We start from the raw sequence: 14,675 nt of genomic DNA on the forward strand, positions 1-14,675 counted from the left end.
AGAAAATATTCATGAACTCAGAGTGTGTTAAGAAGATAGATAAATAAAACAATAACTATTTACCAAGAGGTCTCGCGGTTTCAATGCTAAAATTAAAACTGTAAAGACGTGTTGTAAGACAAGCACGGTCCGGTGGGGGAAGAACACTGCCTTCGCCTAAATTTGTTTTAAATTGGGCTACTGTGCAAGTTCATAATTCGTCACTAGAGCTGTTCCAAACTGCAATCGAAATTGGCAAACGCAAATTACGAAAGTGCAAGAGATGGCAACAGGCGAAAATCCACAAATTGCAAAAACATTGAAAAAGGGTGGATAGACTTTCACTAAAGCCTTTTTGAAACTAAATGAGTAAAATCACCATAATCACCAAAACTGGAGATAAAGGCAAAACGTGTGAAGTGCGATAGGTTGCTAAAAGCGAAAAAAGGAAAATTGCAGATGTTTTTCGCCCTGTTCGATTTTTTTAAATAGAGTCAAAAGCAAAATTTTGAAAGAGGGAAAGATGGCAAAAGGACCATGAATAAGGCTGTATGAAGTTTCATTATCAAGCCTATTGAACTCAATCATGATAGTAGGTATTATTTCACCCCCAGACCTAAACTGTGGTAAGAGACAAAAAGGACAAAGTGAGGTAGGTTACGAAATTCACGGAGCAACCCTGAATATTTGCTTTGAATAGGTGGTCGGCAGCTTCGAAGATTCATCATTTTCCAAGGGTGACCTACTTCGCTTATGGCCAATTCTTTTAGTTAAGTCATGTTAGGTAAAACATTCTCTTTTGTATTAATCTTAGCCACTAATTTTTGTTTGATAAATGATCATTCAATGAAGGTAATCTCTTGTGAAATCTAGCTTAGGGGCAATTTGGAGTTGTTTTGCATTCTGACCATCATCAAGTTTACAGTACATAAGGGATTTGCCGACATTAGCTTGAGATTTATGTACTGGTCTGAAGGTTTTTTTTCCTTCTAGCCCAGAGTATTATGCAAAAAGGATTCTAATTGTGATTGATTCTGAAATGGCTACAAAAATGTCGTGTTGTAGTAACATTTCTGAACAAAATTATTGACTGGAACATATGAAACTTCGACCTTGAAAATGACGATTTTCGATCAGTTTGAATTTCCCGCCTTTTTACTTTGACAGGGATTGCTCCTTAGGATTGCTCTCATTGCTCTTTCGACTTTGCTTACCCGCACTTTCAACCAATAACAAACCTTGTTTACATTTTGCTCGCATTTTGTGACGTAAGGCTGCTGAATCCTAATAAAAAAGTTTGTCTAACAGTGATTCTTTTTAATCATTTTTCTTGTGCGAATAAATTAATTCTATTTGAATATGAATGCTGGATTGTGCCAATGTCGCAATAACTATTACACGTCAAATAGACCATCTGTCACATCACTGGCGACGAGCGTTTGCTCAGATTGTTCACCTTTTCTTCACTCTATTTGCACCAATCCCTACATAAGTGCATACTTTAAATTTAATTCAAATCATGCTAATAGAAATGCTCAATGAATTGTATTGTCACAATATAATGAAAAACACTATACGAAAAAACACACAAAAAATAGTAACGCAAATTCCCTTTTGGCTATTGTTTGAAAAATGGCAAGCGTTTGCAAGATTTTTAAAATAAGATTATTCTTTGGAATAGTTTTCTGACCACAACAGTCATTAATAACAATTTGAATTAACAACATTGTTTAGGTACAACGTCATTAGGAATTAGCCACCAAGGCTGTAATTAAAAGTACTTATCCTAACTCCAACATTTTTCATTTATGGGTACTGGTTTTGAAGGGTGAGCCTTTGCCCAATTCTTCTAATAGGCCGCATTGTGTCCGTATCAGATTGGTTCTCTGTCTGTGGGTGCAACTAGCATCCAAAAGTGTCTTTTCTTGGGTACTTCTCTCCCACCTTAGGAAACCTCCTGCGGTAATTTCTTCAGCATGTCTCTTTTCTCTTGTGATTATAAAAATTTTACGCCCCTGATGCATCTTAGACCCGTAATCTCGGAATTCCATCAAATCAATTAACACCTCATCAAACCACACAAATCTAGGTCAAACCCAGCCAAACTTACTTCATTCCAATCCATTGGAATTGCAGTAAAAATATTTTTTTCTTTAATAAAATGTTTTGGTCATTGTTTGGCCCTCAAAATGATTTTTTTTTCACGAGCCTTGTTGTGAAAAAGAACCAGAAAATTGCTCGATGTGTTGGGTACTTCCCTGGACACTTGAAAGTGTTTTTTGACCTCCGTACGCGTAGCCAGCGAACAAAAAAGACCGTACCAGGGATCCCATGACAGGGGAATTTCTGTTCATTGATATATTCAAAAGGACAAAGTTTTTTGCTGCCAAACCAGGATAGAGGCTTTTCAGGAAAGGCTCTTTTCCATATTCCGTCTTAAAGGATTTAATTATAATTCGAGGTCGTTGTCCTTCAAAGCAATTAATCTGTTGGAACCTTAGCAAACAGTTGGAAGAATAACTTAAAAAAAAAACTTTTGAAGGTATGAACGACTTTTCAATTTGTTGATTTGTTACATGCTTGTTTTCATTGCCCTCCTTGTTGCTGCAAATGAGGCATTCACCTCCTTAAAACCTAGCGCGCGTTAATCTTATGAATAAAAAAAGCATCAGTTTAATCATCACAAACATTAACTTCCATCATGCGAACCTCGAAACATTCAAGAAGATTGCAAAGGAATCGCCTTACTCTTCTTCTTGAGATTACAAGCCAAGCAGCTTATAAGCTCTTTTACGTTATGCGAGCACGAGAGGTTTAAGAGGTACGCTAAAGCTATTCTTGACCGCTCATTTTCCTGAAAATAATATTGGCATCTGGTTGATCCTTGGATTGACGATTTTCTAGACCTTGATCTATCGATCTATTTGGTACAACTTGACAGCTTTAGCTTTCCGCTTTCACGAGGGTCTCAGATTATGTGTCATTGATGGAGCATTAGAGACAGGTACCAACGGCATTCATGAAGTTATTGAAGCTCCCAAGTTGGTAGCCATTCTCACATCAGCCTCAAAAATACGTAATAACACAAGTAGTTGTCAACTAGAGTAAAATTGTCTGTCCATTTTAGAAATTCTAGTTGATCATTTGTTCTTTCACGGAGCCGTTATATGTTTTCTTTTGGGAACGAAATAATGCGGGGATGAGTGCAAGGTTGAAAAAAAGGCAAAATGTTGCTTAATGATTAAAACCGACAGGGTTTTTTTACGATGAGCAGACATTGCAGAAGGTTGATGATTCAGATGTGAGAAAGAGCTGAACCGAGGCATTGGGAAGAAAACCGGTTAACCCTCTCGAATTTTTGGTCGACATAAGTATTTAAAAAAAATTACTGTCTATTCTACTCTCTGCTTGAGAGAGAGAGAGCTCAAAAAGACAGATAATGTACAAATAACTCATCTTTAATGAGGAATCAGTTGAACAGTTCATGACAATTGAAACACATAAATGAATTAATAATAGCCATTGCTTTAACTAACACGCTGCCAAAATTTCACCTTTGAACCAATTCATTAGAGATACAATAATGTCTTGCTTGGGAAGATTTCAACAAAAACTAGAATAAAAAAAATGATAATTGAAGACAACCGAGCAAACAAAAAGTTGCATGGGGGTGTACAAAAACAAACACACCTGTATCATGCATTTTAATAAACAGCTTTGGCTGAATTTGATTTTGAGCCAAGATCTGAATATGTGCATGTTTATGGCAAATAACAAATTAGATTGTATAACAAAGGATAACAAGTAATTTTCTTTTTTGTAGCTCTGATGTCTGTGCGACCATTTTGGAAATATTACAAGAAACATAAAGAATGTGTTAAGCAAAATTGTTCAAGCAAACCCAATTTTCCATCTTTTGACATTCCTACTTGCTTTTGACATTTAGTTTCATTGAAATCAATATCCCCCCCAAAATGGCAACGTTAAATGGTAGCCCTTTTGTTTGGACTACCATTTGAAAATGAAGGTCAAATGCAGGCATATTCTAAGTTATTAGTAGAGACGGCCAAAATATGCATCATCTATTTTATGGTATAAAACAGGTTTATTCGCATATATTGCATGTTTTATGTTTTCATGCAAATTTTATGCACATTTTGTTTTTCTTGCTTAAGCATATTTGGTTTTTGCCCATAAATGGCCGCTAACAAACCCCGTCAAGGCACGCCCCTGTCCCGCCTCATTCAGTCACAAGCTTACCACGATATGCCTCCATCCAGACACACCCCTGTCCCGCCTCGGGAAAAGCCTGATCCCACGACCAACAAGTAGCAAGTATGGCATTTGCCAAAGTGAGCAAAATTTTGACAAAAGAAGCAAGTGAAGTTATATCAGATGGAGAACATCAATCATTTTCGTGGCAATGGCTTCCAGAGCCATTCAAGCACACTTTTTGTGATTGAACCTCAAGTAAGCCTCTTGGGGCCTTAGGAGAGAGAAACCTACTTTGCAAATGGATTTGATGGTAATGAAATGAAGTGCTCAAATACATTGGACTACGGCAAAGCAGGGTAAAAACAACGGAAGTAACATGTGAACGTGAATGGAGCGGTTAACAGTTGTCTAAATTAGGTAAATATTGCATTTAAGTAAAAGTTTTCAATTCAAATCCTTCCTATCTGACATATTTGTCCTCGGCGTCATTGCAGTCCAGATTACGGTCTTTAGATTATTTAACGGAAATTTGGTTTGGTGAAATAAAAACTTAAAAAGTAGAAAGGTTATTGTTCCAAATTCCTGCTATGTTAGTGCAATGACAGAACTACACCAAAAAATGTCAGTTTTGAGTTTTGTAGGACAGAAAACGTGTTAGTTAAAAATCAGTTGGGTCAATGTGCAAGTTAGTTGTGAGACTTGTCTTAATTCTCCCTCTACAAAATGCCCGGAGTCAGGGTGCCGGACTACAATTTTCCTTGACTTTCGTTTACTTCACATTAGTGATGGGATCAAATCAAATTTCAAATTCAAGGTTGCCAGAAAACGTGGATAGCGAAAGCGTGCGCCTATTGCATCGCAAAGTAAACGCTTAGGTTTGAGCACAATGGCAACCCTGGTTTGACGGAAGAAAAATCAGGATTACTTTTTGAGGCTGACTAATGGGTTTTGGAGATTCCATCAGTAATGTCATAGGCCATTAAAGATGTAAGTTGGCAGCCCTGGTCACAACCTCCCGTGATTATTAATTTGATCCCCATCACTAGTTCACTACTTCACATTGTCACACATTTTCAACAAACACGTTTTTTGTCTTACAAAACTCAAAACTGACATTTTTGGGGGTACTTCTGTCATTTTACTAACATCTACTGATGGGAAAAGGGCAAGTAGCAAGTCATCACAGGCACCCAAGTTCTACTTGTTTACAAGCAAAGCTTGGCCAAGTACAAGAACTTGGGCAAGCTTAACCCAAGCAGAGATTCGCTGGTAACGTAGGGGGGCCATACAGTTAGCTCTGGAAAACCGCAAAAGCACAAACCCAAGTTAGGGCAACTTAAGGACCCGACTACTTGCCCTGTCCGAGCTTGCTTCACATCAGTACTTCACATGGCTAAAACATCCGTCATTGATTCTTACTTCACTCCCATGAATGACTTCAATTTCAACCAATTAAGGTGATAAAACATAACTTCAAATCTTGAATTTTAATCAAACGCTATCAAGAAGCTTGGAGTGGGATTATCTGCAATTGAAAATGGGTAAGGAAATTGCTTAAGTGAGTGTTGCTTTCAATGGTTTTAAATAAATGGTGAAAAATGTTCATCAAAGATTTATGTCGCATTAAAGATTTAATGGCATTCATGAGCATTCAATTTCCACTTTAAACACATTTTCACTAGTACCCCTCCAAAAACATAGGTCTAATGATCAACGCCGTCCGGGTCCTTTCTAATTCTATGATAAATATGCTGAGCTGCACTAGTTCCAAACAATTTCAAAGCCTGGAAATGTTCCCATGTTCATACTCATCTAAGCACATAGTCTCAACTCTTTTTATCTCTTTTAACATCGCTCCTAGATCTGAGTAGGGTTGGCTATAATCCCAATTAATGAACAAAATGGCTGGGTTCACGCTCAAAACAATACATGAATGACCTTTTTCGCCTAATCTTTGAAAGAAATTGAACTCGCATGAGCCGTAAGATTTGACAATTCCAATGCATCTCCAAGTCAGACCAAAATATTACTAGATCTATTTATTTTCGCAAAAGAAACCTAAAAATGGCATAAGCTTCCCTGCCTCGAGTCCTAGACACTTCATATGGATAAAACATGGACCTCTAAGGGAATGGATTGAATCGGAAGATATTGTTTTCATTTCATGGACTGAACCCCCGTTCGTTTGATGCAAAATTAACATATTCTACGACCAAAATATTTGGCACCATGTATTGATTGGACCGAATGTGGGCCCGAAATCGACCCTAGGTAGTCAAAGCCATAGTGTCATACCTACATAATATTAGACTCTTTTGGCTTCCTCACAGTCACCTACATAAGCTTTAAATCAGATGACACGCCAAGAATAATTTTATGAATGAACGCTTGTCAATGGTTGCCTCGATTTGAACATTGCACGCATCTATGGTCTACATTTTACCCAAGCAAAAAGGGAACAGGCCGATTGAGCGGGAATCCCATGCCCAGTCCATACTGCTAGCAATCCATGATTACATACACATGCAATGCCACTGGCTAGCGGTAAACGTTATTCTCCACCGATTAGTTGGCGGTGCTACGTTTTTAAACTTAACCTAAACTTATCAAACCGAACCTAACCTTACCTAACCTAACCCAACCTAACCTGACACGATATGAATAGCCCTTAAAGCTTCTATCTAAACGTTTCTAACAGTTTGTTACAAATTTAAAAATGAGCACCGCCAACTAATCGGTGGAAAATAACGTTTATCCTGGCTAGCTCTCATAGCGTCACCCTGGAACTAGAATTGACATCTCTGGCATTTTTCTGACCCAAAAGAACCTACCTAGCCTAGTACAACACATAGCTACAAACACACATACAGAGTTTACAGACGACCACCACGGCCTGGCCCGTCATCGTCGTCAATCAGTCCTGCTCCTGGCCGTGTTCCATGCAGTACCAAGTGGGCGTGGATTGCCCCGGGATTGGCCATTGAGGGCGTGCCGTTCCGACCCAGTGCTAGGCCAGAGGGGGGTCCGCAGGATGAGCCGGATTGGCGTCTGAGTGGCCATGTTGCAACATCAACGCGTTTTCGCCCTCTCGGCCGTGGCTCAATGCCCCGCTCGAGCGGGTCGCACCGAGCTGGGAGGCGTGGCGGCCACGCCCGATGGATCGCACGCCCTTTTGGTAGGGGCGGCGGGGTCCGAGCCGGCCCTGTGGTCGTTGGAACGCACCACGGCCCCGATTCAATGGATACTTCAGGGCGTGACTTGGTTTGACAATGAGGATTTGCGTCCGCAGTGCGTGGCCTTGAGTCCGGGCTTGGATTTTGCCGTTGTGGCCGCACGATTAGGCCGCATCTTGGTCTGTCCGACCCGGGCTTTGTGGTTGGAACCGCCTTCCAATCTGGGTAGGACGGATATAACATATTTATCGGTGATGCGATTGCCTATTCATGGCTCATATGGGGCTGCATAGGAAAACATTTGTTTTATCAAAAGTAGGATGAAGGTAAGGTTAGGGCTGTTGAAGTGTTTTTCTTTAGGGCTTGTCATTCACGCCAACCCTGTGGAATGACTAAGGTCGGGGCAACTGGGTAATTGTGTGGACATATTTTTGTAAAAAGAAAAAAAAGATTAAACTCCCAAATGTGGAATATTCCGTTGCTTCTAAAGTAAATATGTCTTTCAATGCATATCATTCTATAGGATTTAGTTATTACAAATCCCAAGTGTATCTAATTGTTACAATACCCCGTTACTAATCATAATCATGTGGAAACTTGCCATTCAATATGTCAAGTATACGTAGTTTATGAGTAAATAGAGTTGAAACTCATTGTTTCAATATCTTTAAATTGTCGACTATTTGCCTCGAATATTATAATGAATAAAGATATATTCAGCCGAACTACGATTTAACGATATTTTTGCTGCTAACCAAATACTGTACGCATGTATTTACTTTTTGCCAAGTCTCGATAGAGCGATAAATTTCAATTTAACAATATTTCTCCGTTGAAGTTCGACTATAGTTTTTGACATACGTAAAATAAGTCTAATTGCTTCAAGATCCGTTTACTTATGACAGCAATGACTAATCCCAGCTAAGAGGCCGGCTTTCAATGAAATCCTCTATAACCTTCTTTCATTGACCATTCCAGTGAAGGACGCCAATTATCGTGAGTGGAACAAGGGCTCTTTGACCCGCGTGACACAAAGCGCGGCCGTCGAAGCCCAATGCGCTCAACCCCGATGTATCCTATGGTGGACCACGCAAGATTTCCAATCCGTCGCCATCCTGGGCACGGCTCAAGGACATCTGATCTCGTTGGACCTGGTCACCGGGCAAGTGGTAAGCTAACCGAATCAAATCGCGCGTCATGAAAGACCTGTCCTCTAATCCACTTTCATTGGCCCTCAGATTCGGGAGACCAAAGTCTGTTCGCTACCCTTGGTGCAACTAGAAGTGATGACGGACAGTGCGTTGGATTGCTCCTATCTCTTTGTCACATCGAGTGGGGGAACCCAATGGCGTTTGAAGCTGGAGCAGCGCTCCACGGGCTACATTTGGTGCTGCAGTAGCACCACCGAAGCTGAAGCAGAGCCCAAGCCCTCGTCAGTTCTGGAGTATCGGTCCCGGTTGTCGGGATTGAAACAGATGTCTGCCGCCGGATTAGCGAGTTTGCGGCAAAGGCTCAACGAGGGACGGAAGTTGTTGGACCGCCGGGTCTCGAACCCGAGTTCATCGGGCTCGGGCGGTGGAATCGAAGTGGCGGAGGAGGCCACGGAACTGGGTGGCATTTTGAATATCTCTCACGGTCGCTTGGAGTCCTTAGCCGCCAAGATCGGCGACACTCGGGTCAGTGTGCAAGTGTCGCCGAAAAACGGCCCGGATCCGATCCTGGCGGGCGTATTCCCGGACACTGCGATCTTGACATTTCACAATTGTGAGCTGGAGGTGTTGCCACAAACCGCTTTCAAGCTACCCCGAGGCACGGAGCGACTCCTGATTCAAAACGGGATCATTCTCGTGTCCACGACATACAGTTCCAATCTCACCAACGGGCACAATGCGGCCAGTCCGAATCAACGAGGACATCTGCACATCGTGTCATCCCATTACGCCGAGCTTCATCTAGACAACAATTCAAATGCCAAGCCCGATGCCGTGCTCCAATCATTCTCACTTGAGTACGGCGAGATGGTGTTGGACATGGTGCCATTATTGCTCCCCACGAAATCCAGTGAGAGTGGGTCGACCGAGTCGGGAGAAGAATCTAGTCAATCGGGCCAGTCTCCCAATTCCGGGGGCGACTCCTTGTCCTCTCCGGAAACACTGGGATCCAGCTCCAATTCTAAGTCTCAAGCAGCCGACCAGTTTGGTAAACGAGTTCGCCTCCGAGTGGCTGAAGTGACTGCCAGAGGCCAATCCTTGTTCGAATCGTGCTTGATCGTGACCAATCGAGGTGTGTACGTCCTCACATTGGACGTAGATCCCATTACTACGTTTATGGACTTGGCCATTCGAGGGGGTGAAGATCGGAAGGCCGAGTTCTTGGCTCGAACGTTTGGCTTGGATGACAAGGAGTTGTACGAGTTGGTGGCTGACCTAAGACTGACTGAGGGTGACTTTTCCCAAGCCTTTGCTCTCTATCAGCAGGCCGAGTGCAAGTACCTGAAGGTTGCCCTCAAATTTTCGGCCGCTGGACACTTGAAGATGTTGGGCCTTCACTATGTGCTTCAATCCAAGCCCAAATTAACCCCGGCCGAGTTGATCCATCTGTCCAATCTCGCGCTTATGTCGTGCTTCCAACAAGTGCTCACCAAGAGCACATTTGAGTCCAGGGCCGAGTTCCATAGCCGCATCCGAGATTTCGTGGATGAGAACAAAGGGTTTGACGAATGCTTGGCCGTGAGAATGGCCACAGAAACCCGAGAATGGGAACTCCTCAATCACATCAGCCGCTCCCGGAGTGTTCATTTCGAGATGATCGAATCGATCGTGTGCACTCTCTTGGGACGTGGAACAGCTTTGGAGTCTCGAGACGAGATCGAGGCGGCCACAGCCAAAGTGAGCCGAGCCTTGGAGACAATGCCTCTGGTTGAACTGAACGGATTGCTAACGTGTCTCCTTGCTCCCACCAACATCGAGAGCGTCATGTCGAATCACGACTTGTCCTGGCGACTGCTTCTCGTGCTCTGGAGCGCCAGTTCGTTCTTGGCGCAAGAAGTGATTCAAAACCTGTACAAACAATGTTGCCCCGCCAACAGTGGATTAAGACCGTTGTATTTAGCCCTCTTGGGCGCACAGGAGGATTCCTCGATGGGTGACAACCACGCCAAGACGAGGCGAGATGTGGCGTGTCGTCTTGTGACCTTGTTCACCAATGCCACCCTGGCCATCCTGAAAGGCCAAGGGTGGAACCAAAACTGTGATAGTGTTCCAAAAAGATATCTAGACGATGTGTCTGTGAAGACCCAGTTGAACGACCCCGATCAAGATTGGGACGAGCAAGTGCGCACGAGCCATTGCACAAGGCACAGACAAATCATTGCCGGTGGCTCCAAACACGTCCTTCTGCAAAGAAAAGGCTCAGTCATGACTTGGGGTATGACGGCCTTTGGAGTCCTCGGCCATGGAGCGTCGGCATCGAGATTCTCCACTCCCAAGGAAGTAGTGTTCTTCTCGGCCTCCCAAATCAGTGTCTTCTCTGTGGCTTGTGGGCGGGCGCATTCCATGGCTTTGACCTCATGCGGCTTGTATGTTTGGGGGTCTTCCAAGCAAGGTCAATTGGGTCTGGGCGCTCAAAGACTTTGCGAGCAAAGGCCCGCTCTAGTGAAGGCCTTGGCCGATGTGGCTCTGATTCAAATTGCCGCCGGACAATACCATTCTGTCGCGTTGAGCATCAAAGGCCAAGTGTGGGCGTGGGGTTGGGGCGTCCATGGCCAATTGGGCACAGGCAGCATCGAGGACGAGTTTGTGCCAGTCAGAATCTTCAAGAAGAAATCTCAGCCCGTGTGCCAAATCGCCACGGGCTACGCTCACACAATGTTGTTGACCACTAAAGGTGAGGTTTGGGTCTTCGGTTGCTCCCTTTTTGGTCAGTTGGGAAATGGTGCTAACAAGAAGCAAATGGTGCCAGTGAAAGTGGACGGATTCGCTGGACCAATTCGCTTGATCTCATCGGGATTTTTCCACTCCTATGCGGTGACTGAACGGGACCGAATCTACACATGGGGCTGCAACCCACAAATTCTGAGACTAGAGGCTCAACAGAAGAAGAAGGAGCGGATTCAAGCCATTCAAGAACGGAAGAAACAACAAGCCTTGGCTGAAATGGACCGAGACGAGGCAGAGGAACGAGGCGAATGTCCCGACAAGGAAAGGCCCTTGATCCAGCCCTTGGGCGAAATCAAGAATATACAAACCAATGGGAGTCTATTAGAGCCTAAAGTTCCTGAAAAGAAAAAGTCTGAGCCTGATGAGATGCTTCACCTGGTGCCTGGAGAGTTCTTCGCGCCCAACCTTAATGGAAGGGTCAAGGAGATTGCTTGTGGCAATCAACACACCTTGTTTCTCTCGGATAGAGGCAAGGTGTACGCCTATGGCAAGAACATGGACGGTCAATTGGGAATCAATTCCCGGAAAGAAGCCAAAGAGCCCACCCTGATCGATGCCTTCCATGACGACTTCATTGTCCACGTGGCTTGTGGCATTGATTTCTCCCTGGCTGTGAGCGACTCTGGGTCGGTTTTTGCTTGGGGCAATAATGGAGGAGCTCAATTGGGCAAATTGCCACTGAGTGAGAACCCCGAGATCTCCAGCAAATTGGTGGTGATGAAAAATTCCACGCGGATTGTGCGCCTACCCAACAATCTCGTGAACTCTTGTGATATTCCAAAACCGGTGAACGGTATCACGGAGGGCGTTTACTCCAATGAGATTCTTAGCATCCACGATGCGAAGGACCAAATCGAGAGTGACGTCCGGACATTCTTCCAAAACATGAATTGCTTTAAAAAGGTCTTCCCGGGAAACCTAGTCCACGAGGACGAACAACCAAGCTCAAAGGACGTCGAGACCATGCTCCATCTCACCTTGGAGACCTTCCATCAGCACCTGGATACCAAGAAACTCATCAAAAACGCCCTGATTTACGATAACGCACCCGCCGCGTCCAAACTAAGCCTTCTCAAGGGGAACCTCCTCCAGGCGTTTGATTTCAGTCTTCAAGCCATCGTAAAGGGGAGTCTCAGTCAAGGTGACACAATGAGCGTCATGGGCGATCACATCTTCAACGCCTTGTTATTCTATCTCAAAGAGACCCAGGCTCGATTCCAGCTCTCGGCCGATCTGAGCCAAGATGACAGTAACACGGATTCGGAGATCCGTCGGCAACTTGTGGAGCGTTTGGTGGCCTGTTGGCAAGACCAAAAGTTAAGTTTCGTCCATTTGGAGACGCTCTTCCTCGGCCATGCCAATGCTCTGCTCCTGCAAACGTTGGTATTGACCTTGTTCTGTCCTAGTGACGAGCGTCAAACTGACCGTGGACCCGTGATGAACGAAGAGTCCGGGCCTAAACTGGTCGATCTGTTCACTCCCGAGTTCTGCTTGAGAATTGGAGACACGTTTGTGAAGGAGTTCAAGGAGAGCAGTGTGAGATCGGGGGACGAGGAAACCCACCGAAAAGCCTCGATTGTGGCAGACAACTGGCTCAGTAGTCAGAGGGGATTGGCTCTATCGGACCTGGAGCAGGATTGAGATGTTTGACATGCCCTCGGAATTTACTTTCTGCTATGTTTGACACTGAGGAAAAAATCTTCGATTTACCCTCCTACTTAGGCGTCATTGTGATCTTTCCTCGATTGGATCGATTTCTCTCTCCCCCATCGAAAGCCATGACAAATATCGTATTAAACACATTATATATAAACCCTATATGAACCAACCCTGTCTCCAAAGTTGAATGTTACTTTAAATCTGAAGAAGAACAATTCCTTCCTAGCTCTCCTCCCAATTTGGATATGGCCTCATTTCCAAGGTTAAGAAAAATAAATCTGTTGATCAATAGCGTGCTTTTTTTAAAGATCTCATCGATTAGATTCGTTAAATTTGAAGGTCTAGATGACCAAAGTAGCTTGTTTGTTTTTTGGATAGTTTCTGGCGGATTTCTGACTGAACTTTGGCTGTTTGGGGCCCCTCAATTCCAGCAAGGAAACAGTATGGCTTTAACTTGGAGCGTGCATGGTGGATCAGCTCAGTGCTTTCTGGATCTTAATTACAGCACTCTACATGTGTTCATACCGGACTTTTCCTTGATATTTGTCGGGTTGCGCCCTTCATAACGTAAGAGTTCGGAGGCACTCCGGCACTGAGGGCTAGGGCGGATAAGGGCATTCTATTATGCCTTGTCTCTACTAGAGCCATAAATAACTTAATAATTGACTAGAGCCTAAAGTAAGAGGCTGAAATATTACTTTAGCCTCTAGTCTCTACTTGGAAATGGCGCTCATGATCAGCTAGCCTTTCCAGAGATTGTTTGGGACTCTCAGGTATTCCCTGTCATTGATTGTACTCAAAATGACTCAGGTGAGAGCTGCCGTTCAAAGATCGTGGCTTGTAAGTGTCAAACTCAGCCTCGAGTATCCTTTGAAGCTGGAAAAAAGAGCAAGACGAGCCAAGAAAATGAAGGTCGTCTCAATTGATGACGTGTTGAATAACAAGACCACTGAGCTTCCTCGAAATATGTCACCCAACGACGGAGCCAGAATGATCAGCGTAGATGTAGAGAGGTTTATTCTTACGTTACAGATACATTTTTTTCAGACAAAAGAATGGCTTTAACGAGGGACAGTTTGTCTAAGACTGTCGTTAGCCATTGTTTTTACTGTTTGACATTCAAGTACAACTCTCAAAACCATTTTTTAGACCTTTTTCCCGGCTTATCCAATTTCTTTTGCCCAAAACTAAAAACTAAATTGTCGAAAATCACGAACTATTTTTCCGACCCTTATTCATTGCTTATCTAGTGTGTGACTCTTTATGTTTGTTTGTTAAGGGTTCAGATAGTATGCAACTCTCTCAGAACTTGCTTGGCCTGCCATCTGATGATAGCTGTCCCAATGAAGAGATATTGACGCTCAATCATTACAACACATGCGTCATTGAGGAAATTCTTTGACCTTTTATCATGTTTGCCACTTCGACATCATATTTCGTACGTGAAAAGTATAAGGATTGTGCAATTAGAATTCTTATTAGAGGAAACAAACATTCATACTAATTCATATGCATCTTGCCATTTTTCTAGCCCACAAGATCACGAGAAACAACATTCTTGTTCTTGACTAATGGAACTCTAGTTCAAATCAAAAACTTGCGTGCCTAAAACATACAACAAAAACAAATAAGATTCGAAGCGGGAAACCCTCCACGAGACATAGGGCACTTTGTTCACGATTTCAATGCGCAATAAAAAATAAGTGTTGAG

At 43.4% G+C, this 14,675-nt stretch overlaps 1 protein-coding gene across 1 annotated transcript; it reads left to right on the forward strand.

Moving 5' to 3' along the window:
* The first annotated feature begins 7,051 nt into the window (after positions 1–7,051).
* Positions 7,052–13,260, forward strand: LOC131892886 (uncharacterized). Its single transcript, XM_059242753.1, has 3 exons — positions 7,052–7,592; positions 8,346–8,536; positions 8,606–13,260. Exons 1-3 carry the CDS (start codon positions 7,253–7,255, stop codon positions 12,944–12,946), a joined length of 4,872 nt encoding a protein of 1,623 aa, XP_059098736.1. The 5' UTR covers positions 7,052–7,252; the 3' UTR covers positions 12,947–13,260.
* The last annotated feature ends 1,415 nt before the right edge of the window (positions 13,261–14,675 follow it).

This window comes from Tigriopus californicus, chromosome 2, assembly GCF_007210705.1.
Source record: "Tigriopus californicus strain San Diego chromosome 2, Tcal_SD_v2.1, whole genome shotgun sequence".
Taxonomy (NCBI): domain Eukaryota; kingdom Metazoa; phylum Arthropoda; class Copepoda; order Harpacticoida; family Harpacticidae; genus Tigriopus; species Tigriopus californicus.